General features: G+C 40.0%; 1 protein-coding gene across 7 annotated transcripts in view; it reads left to right on the top strand.

Moving 5' to 3' along the window:
* Positions 1-1102: 1102 nt before the first annotated feature.
* The window catches only part of slc4a2b (solute carrier family 4 member 2b), a 43565-nt gene continuing 28707 nt past the window's right edge, over positions 1103-15960 (top strand). For 3 of the 7 annotated variants that reach the window (XM_040126355.1, XM_040126360.1, XM_040126361.1), the window contains exons 1-3: positions 2024-2208; positions 10184-10262; positions 15534-15705. In XM_040126355.1, the coding sequence (XP_039982289.1) occupies positions 15646-15705 (60 nt within the window). In that variant the 5' untranslated portion in view covers positions 2024-2208; positions 10184-10262; positions 15534-15645. The other 4 variants (XM_040126359.1, XM_040126364.1, XM_040126358.1 and 1 more) reach the window with 4 other exon arrangements.

Below are 15960 nucleotides of genomic sequence, written 5' to 3' on the forward strand. Positions count from 1 at the left end.
GAGGGACAGTAAGTAAGAAAAGAAAAAAAAAAAGAAAAAAAGAAGGCGGTTCACTTGGTATGCGTTCAAACACAAGCTTGGCAGTACATAGGCATTCAGCAAGGGAGGGTAAGTCCAAAAAGGAAGCAGGCAGATAAAAAACCAAAAACAGGTGAGGCTATGAAGCACACTAGCCAGTCTGTTTTGTGACAAAGAGTGTGAGCTGATGGACTGATTTATATACTAAGTGACTAATTATGGGGGCTGAGGTGGGCCTGCAGGTGATTTTGTCTGCTGGCTACAGAGCAGCAGGAAAGGTTGAGAACCACTACTGGTCGGGGAGGAGAACGACAGGGCCAGGGATGGCGTGAATAATGTTAAACGTGTATAAAATATGAACCCATGACGGTGTGATGATTGGATTAAATATATTACTTTACAGATATGCAACATATAAGCCGTTTTCCACACCCTTTTCCAGACATCTTCAAGATCAGGTAATAAAGCAGGATCCACCTTAAGGCTTCAACACCACTGGATATTGCACAACTCACCAGTTGACATTTAGTCAGCCAGGAGGTCTGGTGACCTGAGGCAGTTGCCTGTGGCCTACATTTCATTAGTCGGATGATGATGATGATGATGATGATGATGATGATGACTGCAACTAAGAATTATTTTTATCGTCAGTGAATAAGTCATTTAATTAATGAATCTAACTTCTGTTCTAAGAAAAACAAATTCTCACATTAGAGGAGGTGAAACCAGGGAATCTTTGGCAATGACTAATCGTTTAATCGACGAATTGTTTCAGCGCTAATGATGATGACAGTGATCACAATGCATATGAGAACCTGCCAGTGCTCCAGTCTGACTCTCTTTCTGACTTTTCACTTACACAGCTGACAACTGTGTAAACTCACCACTGTGAACGAGTCATCCTCATTTTGAAACCAGTTTGGGTTTTTTTTTTTTTTTTTTTTTTTTTAAAGCTGCCTCTTATCTGTCATTACGCAGTGCCGTTATGATTATCTTTATATTAGGGGCCATGGGCAATATAACGGAACACGCCCTCCCCCAGCCCTTCATCAGAAATATGAATCATCATTTACGCAGGCGCAGCAACTTCTGTGTGGAGGCAACGGTAAGTGAGTAACAGAAATGATCAGAGGAACACCGGAATTCGATTGATGCTACTTTCAAAATAAAGGCACTATATATATATATATATATATGTATATATATATATATATATATAAATAAAAGTATGTATGTTTTGGTATATTATATCTTATAAGATCATCATTGAATATAACACAACGGTAAATGTAGTCACCCATTACCACTACATTTACTGGAGTACTGTACTTAAGTACAATTTGGATGTACTTGTTTTTTACTCGAATATTTTGGTTTTCTGTTACTTTACCCTTGTACTCCTACTACATATATCTTAAAGCTGTGGTTGCTTTTCAAATTAAGATTTGAATATCAAGGTTTTTATAAGATTTTACATTAAAAATCAAATGATACGCTCATGAAATACAACACTTTGTTAAAGATTAAATCAGGGGTTTCCAGCCATTTTGACATGAATTGCTGGCAGTTCAACTAAAGAAACCCTCTACGCTTCTCTAATGGTTTCATTTCAGTAACTCTAAATTTCACATCAAAGGGAAAGATAAGCGAAAAGTATAAAAAATGAAAAGAAATATGTGTGTCAGATCTTTGTTGAACTTTGTTCCATTATTCATCTCACGACCCCTCAGATTTATCTGGTGACCTGTTTGGGGGGGGGGGACCCCTAGATGTTGGAACCACTGGAATAAATTATCTGGCTGTAAATAAAATAGTTAAAACTAGCTACACATCAGCAGTTACATCAGTATCAACAATCTAATAATGTCAGATAGAATCAGATATCAGTCACAGGGGGCATTTTACTATGGAATGAGTACTTTTAATTTTGACGCTCTACATTTTGTTGATAATACGTCCGTACTTTTAATTAAGTAGGATTTTAAATGCAGGACCTTTAGTTGTTATGGAGTATTTTGAAAATGCGGCATCGGTACTTTTACCTGAGTAAAAGATCCGAGTACTTCCCCCACCGCAGATTCCGCCCGTCACGAAAAGCGTTTTAATTTGAATTTTTTTTCCCGGATGGAAAAATGTTTTTATTGTACCGCATTGACAGCGGTTTAGCAAGTCATTCAGAGAGACTTTGAGGTGAGTACCAGGCACCGGTGAGTAAATAAGACATAATCCGTGTGTTGTTGTAAGCCTCATGAGGATTTTTCGCCTTATGAAAACGCGTTTTTGCTTTGAACCGGCGTTATTCTGAGGGTCGTTAGCTGGTCTTGGCTGCTGGCTTACTTTCCTGGCAGTGACAGCCACTGTGACTGCCACACATGCATGGATGTATCCGCTGCTGCTGCTGCTGCTGCTGCGGGTGGACGACTTCGCTTTGTTTTTTCGGCTTGTTAACCAGGTAATACACAGGAGGGGAAAAAAATAAGCAGTGGAAATACGTCCGGACTTGTGGTTAAAGCCTCCCTGAATTCTCCTCCGACTCAATTTAAGAAGGAGTTTTACCAACCTAGCAAGCTAGCGGTTACTGCTTCCGACAGCAGATGGGTGTTTAAAAAAAAAAAAAAAAAATCTGATTGTCATGGTTGAGTTAGTCTACATCAAAGGTCAGTGTCGTTATTTTTTCTTCTTCTTCTTCTTCTTTTGTTTCTTATGTCTTCAATTACTAAACGACACATTCAACAAGGCAATGGGGAGACCCTCGGGGGGGGTGTGGTCAGCTTTACTCATTGATTCGTCATTTATTCATTGCTCACTGCAATGAATGAGCCGTCTTGCGTGTCTTTTTTTTATTTCTCAGGTCGCGGGGTGGCATGAGTATAAAGACCTGCCATCGGAAAAGTATAAATATGAAAGCGAATCCCGTGCGTATACTTGTGTGCAGCCTGCAGAGTGGGGACAGCGACAATAGCGGCATATTAATCAACAAATTGCCTCAGCAGTAGGCGAAAGCTACCGTAAAAACTCACGGATTGTCGAGTCTCTCAAGGAGGAATCCCCAACGTTTCGTCCCATTTTAGTTATGCGTGGAGCAGCGACGACTAGTCCGTCGATCGATTAGTTGCTTGGCAGAAAATTAAGCGGCAACTATTTAGCGGCTAATCAATTCATGATTCTTAGTATTTAAAAAAAAGGCAAATTCTTTGGCTTCATCTTCTGAAATGTGTATGTTTTCTGGTTTTCGTCTTCTGTCGCTATAAACTGAATATCTTTGGAATTTGGGCATTGATGATGTGCGCACTGGGAATTTGTGATAGGCTTTTTTTTTTTTTTTTTTCCATTTTCTGACATTTTATAGACAAACGACTAATCAATAAAATAATCAACAGATTACATGATAATGAATATAATTGTTAGTTACAGCCCTAGGCATTTGTTCTACATCTATTGTACGGTAGAATTAGTAATAGGAGACACAGTTTATAATGATATAAACGGAAATCCAAGCACCTCATCTCATTTATAAAGTTGTGACCAGCAAGTGTTTGGTATTTTTACCTTTAAATATCTTAAACGTTTCCTGATGCATTGGTTCCCACACTGGGGTGTGTACATGACCAGAGGAGAAAAATGTGAGAAATTTACAGGGGACATTTTGCCACAGGTGTAACTAAATACACTATTGATTGCTGCACAGGAGTAATTAGTGGAACGGAGCCATCATTCATGTTGTTAGTTCCGCTTTTACTGCCCTGATAAGTCAAGTTATCTGCTGTGAAAAAAGGTTTATGATCCTGATTCATTTGGGAAAAATACAGAAACATGAGTGCGCTGATCCTGGCGAGGCTATCAGGATTCGGGTTACCAATATTTATTCGGACAGCAAATCAACAGATGTGTGAAGTACAAGACTGACAGACTTTTGACAGGAAAAAAACCCCATTGATACTCATTCAATCAGTCTAATCCAAAGTATGAAGAAGCTTATTTTGCTCTTGAGTTAACTGTCAATGTGAAACTCGGGCAATTTGGGCAAAAGCTAACTTGCATTTTTCATTTGGACAACAGAAACAAATGAGAATATTCAACTTGGCTCCTCATGTTACTAGTTGCCCCAAATTTTGTTACTGACTGATAAAAATGCAATCACTTTATGGGTTGGGGAGGATTTTGTTTTTCAACTTCCAAAGTGTGATGTGACAGAAAAAGTCTGTGACCCATGCCTTAAGCTATCATCAAAATTGGTTTCATTAATCCAAATCCGTTGATGAGTCATTGAATTTCTTTAGCTCTAGTTCTAATTTGCAATGAATTAATTAATCCCTGTAAATTTCAGCTGATGATTATTTGTGCCATGTACCCATTTGAAACCCCCCTTCAAGATCCCTACATTCCCCTAGTCTGGTCCCAGAATTGTTTATCTGTCAAATGGCTAATAGATGTCAGGACGTACCCTCTGGCAGGATAGAGGAAGGATGTGTCTCCTCTGCTGACTCACCAATACCATCTCCTTGTGTACTACAGGTTATTTGAGGAGATATTTTACTGAGAAAAGCCGAGACACAGAATAAAGCGATTATGTTTTCCTAGAGATTATTAAATCTAAGTGCAACAAACCACTGTGACATTTTTTTACCATACAAAACCTTAGCACTTCAAGGACTCATGAGATAGCAGAATCTGAAATGTTTGTCTCTGTGTATCTGACCTTGTTCGATCTTTGAAAGAAATATGCTTTGAAATTCTAGAGCTGTTTAGCTTTCTTTTGTCGCACAATCCGGTGCGGTGCTTGAACACATCAGATAGATCCATCTTATCCCTGTGATCACAGTCTCAGCTTTTATTTGTTTTCCTTCGCCTCAGTGGAATTTGTCAAACAGACTTATTGTTAACTGATTTGTGACAACAGTAGTGTGTTTTGCTGGAGAGGAAAAAATGTCAAAGCGCAAACAGTTGAGCAGAGCGTCTCCACATTCCTTTTGTGAATTGCTTGGTCATGCAGAAGAGAAAGAGGAAAAGAGGTAGATAATAAGCTTTTTTTTTTTTATCATTGCCGCTCAGTTCTTCATGTTTATTTTACTTTCCCCTCTGCAGATAAACAGACCCGTTATTTTGTCTGTAAACACATCAAACCTCAAAAATCTATCTTAACCTAATCGCTATTATTTTGAGTCTGTTTACCATTAGTTAGAGATTGTGGAGTCACATCACTGCCTTCAATTCAGTTTCCTTGCTTGGCTGCTGCTCTGCTCTCGTCTACGGAGTTGCATTTAATTACCATGAAGCGCTTTGGTACTACACCTTGGAACATGCATAGTTTCAGCTACAGTCCTCTCACATTAAACCCCATTGAGCTGTCTGCAGTTTGTAGTCTCTTTGGAGCATCTAATTATACACCCGGCTGCATAAGATGTAGCCAGGCATCTTTTCTACTCCCCCTCCATCCACCTTCACTGTTGTCATCCATTTTCCATGGGGGTGTAAGGTTAAATTCTCATGCCTTTTCTCAGTCTTTACTGGCAGAGGTTGTGTTGTCTACCACACAAACGTAATCACATTACTTTGTTTCCCAGGAAATGGATATTTGACCACAGTATGAGATTGTAGGCCTTTGTTTGGGTTCTGGGAGCCCAGGGGATATTTTATTCCTGTCCCAGAGTCTCATGAGAGTAAATACAGTTATTACAAGCGCACCAGGTCGAATTCTTCACATTTACCACGTTTCTGTGAGAACACGGTCTTACCTTTTGTGCAGCTGGTGCAACCTGAGCAGCCCTTAGTGCCACACCCTAACACTGTTGGAGCTGGGTTGGCTTGGTCGTTTGGTGATTGCACAAATGACCGATGTGTGTGTGTGTGTGTGTGTGTGTGTGTGTGTGTGTGTGTGTGTGTGTGTGTGTGTGTGTGTGTGTGTGTGTGTGTGTGTGTGTGTGTGTGTGTGTGTGTGTGTATAGCTGCTATGTTAGTCATGGTCTAGTTAATATTACCGATTAACTGCAGTACTTAAAATAACTTAAGGCTTCATTCATAACATGTTACATTACCTGTTTAATTACTTGCATATACATATAGTTGTTGATAATATTGTGTCTACCTCATGAATATGTTATTTTCACATCCTGTCATACATTTCTTTATTATAAACCACTTTGTCAGAGATCTGCTGTTGAGAACTTTTCCAGTGGAAAAAGTTGTAGATTTGTATCTATTTCAAAATGTGCATTGGCCTGCTACTCCAACCATCTTCACCCTCTTCAAGGTATAAAATGTTTAACTGGTGAGTGCTTTTTCTTTTCTGGAGGAGAGGACAATGGGCAGTCATTATGTAAGCTGCCAGGATTTAGCTGCCTCCTCAATCTCTCTCCACCCCAAAGACAGGTGCTGTCTTAGCCCTAAGCACAGCCGCTGCTGCCTGAAGCCTGTGACGGAACAAAGAGCGAGATAGAGATGGGCATACATTGACCGAGTGCAGCTGTTATTTGTGTGACACTGGCCATGTTCCAGTGACTGTATGCACATAACTTAGCACAGTCATGCTGAAGTGCTGGAACCTGCCGAACCCTGAGTGAAGTTGGTGTGGCCACTGGGCTGTGAAGAGCAGAGCAGCGCAGGGAGGCAGAGGTGGCTGCATGTTGAAAGGCTCAGGACGTGCCTGGGTGACTTCTAAACTGCTGAGCTATTTCAGGCTAAACTACTCAGAGGCAACAGAGGCACAGCTATCAACATACACCACCGCCAAATCACCATAGAGATCCACAAACAGGGCAGCTGTCAGAGTTAAACAGCTACATTGAGGTCAGTCTTTGCATTAGCAGATTACACAGGAGACTTGAATGGGTGGGAGCACTGGGCATTGTGCTGGTGAGTTTGAAATTAGGCTACACAGTTTTCACCCCTTATGGTCCCCTATTCACATGACATTTTGTTGTCTTTAAAGTAAATAGTTTGTCCAGAGTTGCAGCACTTGAGTGTGGTTTTCTTTATGTCTAGGAATATGGCCTAGTTTTAGACTTGAAGGGAGAGAAGAATAACAGGAAGCTGGAGGGAGGATTTCAGAGTTGTGTTAACACTTTAGATAAAAGTTAGAAAAAGTAAAGGCGGGATGTTGTTAGAACCTCACCAATATTGTTTTTTGTGGGGCCGAAGCTAACTCTGATTTTATGGAGTAAAAAATTCCGATATCGCTATATTGGCCGATATTATTTTTATATATTAATTTATATTTTTTTTTTTGTGTGTGTGTGTGCATATGTATGTATGTATTCTGAATGTTAGAGTTATATTGAAAAGGGAAAATGATGGGATCGTTGTTTTATTAACTTTCCAGTAATGTATTTCACAACCTAGTTAGCGACTTACCGTGAAGACACCGCTTGTCTCCGCACCAGTGTCTGATCAGCTGCGATGCATACTCGGCTACATGTCCTGTAGATAGTGCTGAGAATATTGTAAACAATGGAGCAGGAGCGCGCTCTAATCGGCAAACTGTGATGACATCATTTCTAAATCACCACAAGCATCTTTTTCTGCATTATGTTCTGTAAAAAAAAAAAAAGAAAAAAAAAGTTTTCAAATTGGTGCATATCGGACAACGTACACGGCAACACCGATATATCTGTGATACACCAGTGTTGGCTGATTTTATCATATCGGTCGGGCTCTCGATGTTAAATGTTATTTTTGTCTTTTTATTTCTTTCAGCAGAGAAACATATTTTGTAATGTACACAAGATGGTTTAGATGAAATACAGATTGCTTTATTTCACCACGTATAGCCAAAAAAATTGAGCCAAAACCTTCAAACTGGTTCAACAACCTAATTTAAAATATCACAAAGCAGCAAGGATGAAGATAGTGTCTCTATACAGTGCAGTTCAAAGCACATCGTCTGTTGGTCGTGGTCTGTTAATAAAAAGTTGCCAATCGTCCTTGCACGTATGAAGTCACACCTCTCTATATAGTTGACCAGAGAAGATAATGCTATTATCAGCACACTGTTGGGATTGAGGAAAGCCCCAGACTTTGAAGTGAACTTCAGTTTTAGCTGCTTGTGGCTTTGACTGTGTTTCTTTTCCCCGCAAGACATGCATGTGACTCCACAGTGAGCCCACATCCCTGGGGACAAACAATTATATCTCACAGATGCACACACACTCAGGCTCCTCCATGAGTTTGGTATTTCTTCAGCCCTAAGGCGCATGTAAGCTGATGTGGAATGCAGCGCTCGATTATTTGGCGAATGGGTAAGCAACTTGTTTAGATCACAGGACTGTTCTTTGTTCGCTGCAAAACACAATTAATCTGGCGGCCTTTATGACTTTAGGTGGGATTAATTGGGTAATAGTGTTGATTCCTCCATGACATGACAAGTTTTTTTTCCATTGCCAAAATACACTAAGAACCTGTGGCAGGCCAGTGTGTGTTTTTATCCTAAATTAACACCAAAGCTGATATTTTACCAGAACGAGCATCTAATCCAGGTGAACTGCAACAAAAATCTTTAAACCTGATGGACATTATTCTGAAATAGTTAGGGATGCAGTGTGGGCATTTCAACAGCCACAATTATATCAAAAGTCATCACCAGTTAATAATTAAAGGCATATTAGGGAACATTTTATTGCTCTCCTGCTCATTTCATGAACAGAGCAGGCATATTCAGAAATGAATAAACATCCTGTACAGATTTATAAACATGCAGATCCAAAGTTGATGTGAGATTGAGATTTATGCAACCCCAATAACAACTGGCATTGCTTAGTTAAGAATATTGAACTTATTTACCATATTAAAGATGTTCAGAGGCTTCCCAGCAAAGTTGCAATGCCCTGACGTAAAGCTGCCCAATGTTCTACAGAAAGCAGGTGCATAAGGGCTCACTCCCTGGCCGGCGGTCTGTATTATTTGAAAAGAGAGATGTCATTCATATGCTTGTATGTGGTGTTAAACCTGCCTTTTTAGGCACTCCCTTCCATGTTGTCCTTGACTTTTAATGTATAACTCCTTTTCATTACCAGGTGGTTACCTATCATCTGTGTAGCAACAGGAATTTATGTCACTGTTGTCTGTAAGAGACCTTCCCAGAATAGATACAGAATTTCCTTATGGGAAACACTGTGTGTAATTCTCATGTGAGGACCATACAACATTTTTTTGTATGTTTTAGCCTATTATTACTGCCAGCCAATTTCCAAAGCACGTTTTTTTTTTTTTTTTAAATTCAAAATAATTAAATAAATAAATATTTGCATGCATATTTAGCCATGTCAGCAGCTTTGCTCTAGGGATGTCAATGCCAGTCTGTTGGTCGTTAGACCGGTCAGTCAATTACTTGGGTCAAGACTGCGATATCTTAACATCTTACTAGATATAGTTTGGGACAAAAGGTGGTACAGAAATTCATGGACCGCAGATGATGAATCCTGATCATCCCCAAAAGGCTCAGATTTGTGGTTTTTAATGAAATGTCTCAGCACCTATTTGATGGATTGCCCTGAATTTTTGTATAGACATTCGTGTTCCCCTCAGGATGGATTTTAATAAAATTTTTTCCCTCTAGCGCCATCATCAGGTCAGGTTATTCAAATAAAGTGAGGAAAATCGCTGGTTACAGCCAGTAGAAAGTGTCAACCAGTGCTGAGGATTGGCATGTAGACACTGATTTCTTTAAGGGCGTGAAAAAACCAAAAAGGTCGGGAACCACTGGTCTAAGACATGCAACATGTAAAGCCACTGTTACGGTTCGTTAGAGACAAATATTGATCATTGGGGTTGAAGTTCCACCTTAAGCTTGAGGTCCTTTTTCTGTGTGTGTGTGTGTGTGTGTGTGTGTGTGTGCTGTGTGTGTGTGTGCTTGTGTGTGTGTGTGCTTGTGTGTGTGCGCGCTTGTGTGTGTGCGCGCTTGTGTGTGTGTGAGACAGCAGCAGCCTCTGACTCAGTGCTGAATGGGTCCTGGAGTCACATGGCTACTTGTCAGCAGGCTGGAGGAGGAAACATAATCCTGAGGAGGAAGGCTGCTCTTATCAATTGGTGCATGTTGGTCTGAGAGAGCACTCAGCTCGAGTAGAGGGTGGACGGCACACGATCGCATACTCAGCATCTCTAACTTGTGTTTCTTTTGTCTCCCTATCTCTTTTTTCTCCATCTATTTGTTTTTGTCCTGCACTCTGACCAGCCCCGGATCGCACTTCACAGCAGAGTTCAGAATTGCACTACAATGTCTGCGGTGGCTTCTCTGCAGTAAGCACACAAAGGTATTGTATGATCATGGACCTTTTTTTTTTGCCTTTCTTGACCAGTTGTAATGTTTTCACATTGTCCTATTTGTCACTTTGTATTCTTTGTTGTTTTTCTATTTAATTTATTGTCTGTTTAATTCATTGTTTATGTGGGTCAGTCCTTACTTGGGTGATCAGAGCTTTTGTTTGTCAGGTCAGGTCTAATCAAACTCAACAAGATTCTTCCTGTTAGTGTCAAAATCTCTTAATATCCAGTTGACTCGAAGAAGGAGTAGAGCTGAGTCAGGCTTGGACTGCGATGATCTGTGGCCATGGACAGCTGTAAACAAATCCTGCTCAGGTCTATAGGTTCCACAGCGGAAAAACTCTTCAAACACTCGACTTGGGTTTTAGTAGGACAAACATGCTTTCCCCGCTGTTATAAATCCTAAATTAGAGCCTTTAAAGGCCATGTTTTGGGAAGCATTTCTGAGTCGACCATTTATAACTGCCTCAAATCACGTACCTTACTTTCTTTATTTCCAGCTCTTGCATGTGTCTTCGACAGGCGATAATAGTGTTAGTTCTGATGAAGTGACGGCAGTGTTCAGAATGTTACAGTGTGTTATTGCGTTAGATAAAAAGGCCACAAATTATCTCCACGACACTTTGGAGTATCACAACTACACAATCTGTTTTGTCTCTTTTTTAAAATGCAATGTCTGCTAAACGGAAGCAAATGAATCCCTCACTGTCTTATTTTTAAACCTAGTTCTCTAATGAATCCCCAAACTGCTCCTTTCCTCTCTGTCATTGTCCTGCTTTTGTAAGTACAGGCCCGTCTCTTAGTTGAGGTTTGGACATTGTGATCAAGCTTCTATTTCTGGACAGGCATTTTTATTTTCAGTTAGTGTATTTTATTGAACTGTTCTTTAATTATGACTTTTTGATAGAGTTTGTGGATGAGCGTGAAGTCTGTGGTCGACACTCACGTGCAAAGCTGCCGATTGAAGCCGAGCCAGGCCGGGGTGTCCCAGCAGATCACTGGTTTTAGACGCATGTGGGCTTGTGTCGAGATTTCGAGTCTAGCTCATAACCTCTGTGCAGCCGTCTGACTGTCTCACTCCTTTCCCTTAATGTCATTATGAAAGGAATTTTTAACCTTTTGTCTATCTTTAACCCAGAGGGTCACATGAGATTACAGTAAAAGAAAATAAGAACAAAATTGACATTTCTGACATACAGGTCTTGCTTTAAACTCTGGCAGATTCTTGTCATACTTTGCCATTTTTAAGATGTTCGGTGGGGATTTTGTGCTAACTCGTCCCTTCTCAAGGCCCCTAATGCAGAACTTTCCTCAATCTGTGGAAAAAAGACACTATGATTAAAAAAAGATGAAGTTTGATGTTTTTTCTCTAATTCTGTCCTCCTTTTCCCTTTTAAGTGTCTATAATGGGCCTTACATTCTTGGTAAAAGGAGGAAATTGCTCTTCTTAGAAAGTAGCCTGGGCATTTTTATCAGTACTGCAAATTTACAACATACCACAGAGTCTTTCTCAGGCTTATTTTCCTTTGTTGGATAGATGAGTCATCAAGTGCATAATACAGATCTCAATAATGACAAAAAATGCCAAACCCGTGCTCTGAGCCATCGCCTACCTCTAAAGATATGATGCAAGTGTCAACATTATGATGATATTCAAATTAATTTCAAACTAGATACTATGATGAGCCTGTAGATAGCAGCAAGGGGAAATGTTACTTCCTCAGAATCATGGGAATGTCACTTTAAAAGCTATAAAAAGCAGGTTACACCCTGTCAGCCCTCAAGTCAGTCAAATAGGAAATGTGTTGAATTTTGATTTATGATGATGTTTATGAGATGTTTTTGTTAGGCTCCTTATTTCAAATTTTAAGAGAGTTACTATTTTTTCTTGCCTATATAATGAGATATGTGACTGGTACAATTGTAGGTAATTTGCTTGATACATTTGTAATTTAGACCAGAATGGCGCTATAGTTGGTATTTACTTGCTGTAAATGACAGTTTCTTATTTTCTTTCATAAGTTTATAGCTCCTCTTGACAGGCATTAGTCCGTAGCTACCTTCTTCCTGTTATCACACTTACTTCCTCCCAGTTTTCCCCAAGCCTTGTGTGCACACATTTGAGGCTGTGACTAAATCTAGTATGGAAAAGCTCTGAAGTAATGGGAAATAAGTTCCACACTCCTCAGTCTTCTTTTAGGAACAGTTTGCGAGGTACTGGACTTCTGGATGGCTCTGGGAAGATGTGATAAACTTCTTCCAGGAGAAATACAGAGCATGTTGTCCTTACTTCCTCTTGCACTGTCAGCAATCATCCATGTCATTTTGGGCATTTCAGTTATTACACAAGGAGCAACGAGTTCCTTTTTATTCACTCCTCTGACAGACTGATTGTACCTGACTGCAGACAAAACATTTACATCACTTTGGGGGGCATGGTTTTAAATCTACTTGCCTATTAAGGCAATTGCAGTTGGTATTATTATTTTCTTCTTCTGATCATTATCGTTATACTAACGGTATTATTACAGACATGCCCTGAGGTGGATAAGCTGGTTCCCATGGTTTTCACCCAGGATCCCAGGGTTCTGTAACTTTATCCCTGTGTAGCCAGCCCTGCCTCTTCCACTGTGGTGGGGTCTAGGTTTACTGAGAAAGTAATCTTCGAGCACACCAAACTAGCACTAGTCAGCTTCTTTATCAAACTTAGTACACGGACTGCAATGTCCCAAAGTAGTTAAAGTTGTTATGTAGCAGTAAAACAGCTGACGTTTGGTGCAGTGACAAGCGGTTTAGCAGAGCAAACGAAGAGTGTTGCCAAAACGGTGTATAGTCTGCTCTCAGTTTCAGGTCTCTTTGGTAGGTAACGTCTATGTTAAAACCATGTCCGAACACAAGTTCATTCTGTCCAGCTCCTACATACTCCGACATCACTTGTCATTGATTGTACTTGAATGAATCGCACTTAGAAATAACACACCTAGAAATCCCTCGCTGTCAACAAGGTCATTGATACGATTGTGCTCAGGCATCAGGGAGGCTTATCGTTTCTTTGATAGCTGCTGTCACAGGGCCAGAGAGCCTTTGGCAGGACATGATTTGTAACTGGGACTCTGAAAAGTGAACCAAAAGAGGGCCCTCGTCTCCTTTTAGACTGAAGGAAAACTGTTCTTCTGTTAATACTGTTGCGTACGTTTAGGTATCAGAACAACTCCATAACATTGGGTTTTTCGTTGTTTGTTTCAATTAGTTTAAACATATCATGTTTAGCAATACATTCTCTGTCATTTGGATTATGCCACTTTATATGCTTTTACTAATTGATGCAATTATCGATTGATCTTTGCAGCCTAACAATCAAGTTCAATTATATCAACAGTTAGTTTTATTATCAATTAATTAGACAAATATTAGGAAATAGTAAAAATGTGTCTTCAGATGTCTTGTTTTGTCCAACCAGTAGTCCAAAACCAAAAAAACTAGCATCTGAGAGGTCAGAATCACTCAATTTTTGGTACTTTTTATTAAAAAATGAATAAATAATTGATTGATAATGAAAATAATACATCTCCCAGACAGCATATTACTTCTGTATGTTATTGTCCTCTTGTAGTACATCTTCATTAATATTTCATACTGTCTCTGGTTTAATTTTGTGAGCTTTCTGTGGTCGCCTGAGTGATGATTACCTTTGAATTCCTGTAGTTATATGTCGTATAATGAGACTCGGGAATGACGAAGGTGGACGTTAGCTGAGGCACGCGCCACTGCTTATCAAAGGGTCCTCTGCACAGTAGCACTGTGTTATCTGGCTCTTATCGGACTTTAATGGTTAATGACCTTGACTGGCGATGAAGAAGTGCTTCAAATCATGAATCATGCAAATGAAAAAAGATGAGGTGTCATAGTTTATAAAAGCCTGTTGGTATGTAGCTCTTCTGCCGTTTTTCGCATTACGTCTCAAGTTTTTTATGCCTCCAGTTTTTCCACCGCATCACAAATATGACATTCAGTTTAAGCTATTAGTGCTACTAAAGTTGGGTCCGGGGGACTTAAAGATACATGAGGAGCTTCCAGGAAATCCAGGAAATCCTGAAACTGTTGATTACTCCCCAGATAGACTACATGTCACAGTACAGAAAGTGTTAGGACAGTGAAGTAGGTGCTTAGTGTTTTTGTATTTTGTTGGCTCTGCACTTCCATACGCTGACTTTGAAATGCAAAAAAATGACACAGATAAAGTGCGGACTCTCGCTTTATTTTAAAAAATATCTACATTCACGCCCAGTAAACTGAGTAGGAAACATAGCCCTTTTAAACCATGCCAGAAGTGTACCTCTAGGGACAGTAATGTTTGCCTGTCGATCCGCCACTTTGGTCCAGACTGACATATCTCAATAACAACTGGATAGATTGCCATGAAATTTGTACAGACATTCATGTTTCTTAGAGGATAATTTGTAATCACTTTGGTGAACCAATGACTTTTCCTGTAGCACCACCATTATGTCAAAATGTTTATTTGCACAGTATTTTGGTTTATGACAAATTTACCTGCAAAACTAATGACATTCCCATCAACCTCAGCTGTACTTTGTGTTTAATCCTAATTAGCAAAGGTTAGCGTTTAACTCAAAGCAATGCCGTGTCACAGTGCAGCCTCATAGAGCCACTAGCGTGGCTTAAAACTCTTAGTCTTGTTCTAATTATAGGACACAAAGTAATTGGGCACCAAAAAATAATCTTAAATTAAGTCTTCGTATTTAATATTTTGTTTCAAATCCTTTGCATTCAGGGTCAGTCTGATGTCTTGGTATATTTCCAGGTCATTCTTTGCCAGACCTGCATCCCAGCCATCTTCACTTCATGTTTTTTTTTTTTTTTGAGGTTTTTGCTTTCAGTCTAACCTTTGAAGGATCAGTTGAACTGTGGTCATGTGACTGACTAGGGCAGTCAAAAACAGTCCTCTGTCTGGCTTAAAAACTCATTCATTGCCCTATCTGTATGTTTATGATTATAGTCCTGTTGCAGTGTCCTAAAATTGAAGGATATGAAGCAGAAGCAGAAAATCAGTACTTAAACCTCATAGAGATTATTTGATTCGAATGCAAAATGCTGGAATATATCACTATCCTTATACTTTCTGGCTGTACTTCATATTCAAAGATGACTTGCTCACAGCTATTTCACTCTTGTTTGCCTCAAGTAAATAAATTTCCCGCTGCATGTGAACTAATACCTGGATCTGTATCTGTCTCCAGGTTATGCTGCCCAAAAGCTGTCTGAGTCCCAGTGAGAAAGAGAAGGGCTAAAGCCGCACTGATCCAAACCAGCTTTCCAGATCCTCTCCAGCAGCGACTCCACTGCGGAGCCATGAGCAACCCCAGCGCTCCAAAACAGATTACAGAAGCCGTGGCAGCGGTTATTCACAGTGTAAGTCCACACGACTGCACACAGAAAGGCCTCAGTCTTTCCAGTCAGGTCAGGCTCCAGTGTCGTCAGCCACATGATAAAAACACATGAGGCAGAGTTGCTGACCCTGGTGACAAACCAGGTTAAATGCTCTTCAGGTGGAGATAACACTCACAGTTAACAGATTATGGTCTTTTCATGTATGAGACTGTAGCTATGCAGCTCCAAACTTGTCTGTACTTTAGGTCACATTCTCCCACATTTGTGCTGCATCAG

The sequence above is a fragment of the Xiphias gladius genome, chromosome 5, assembly GCF_016859285.1.
Source record: "Xiphias gladius isolate SHS-SW01 ecotype Sanya breed wild chromosome 5, ASM1685928v1, whole genome shotgun sequence".
NCBI classification, from domain to species: Eukaryota; Metazoa; Chordata; class Actinopteri; order Istiophoriformes; family Xiphiidae; genus Xiphias; species Xiphias gladius.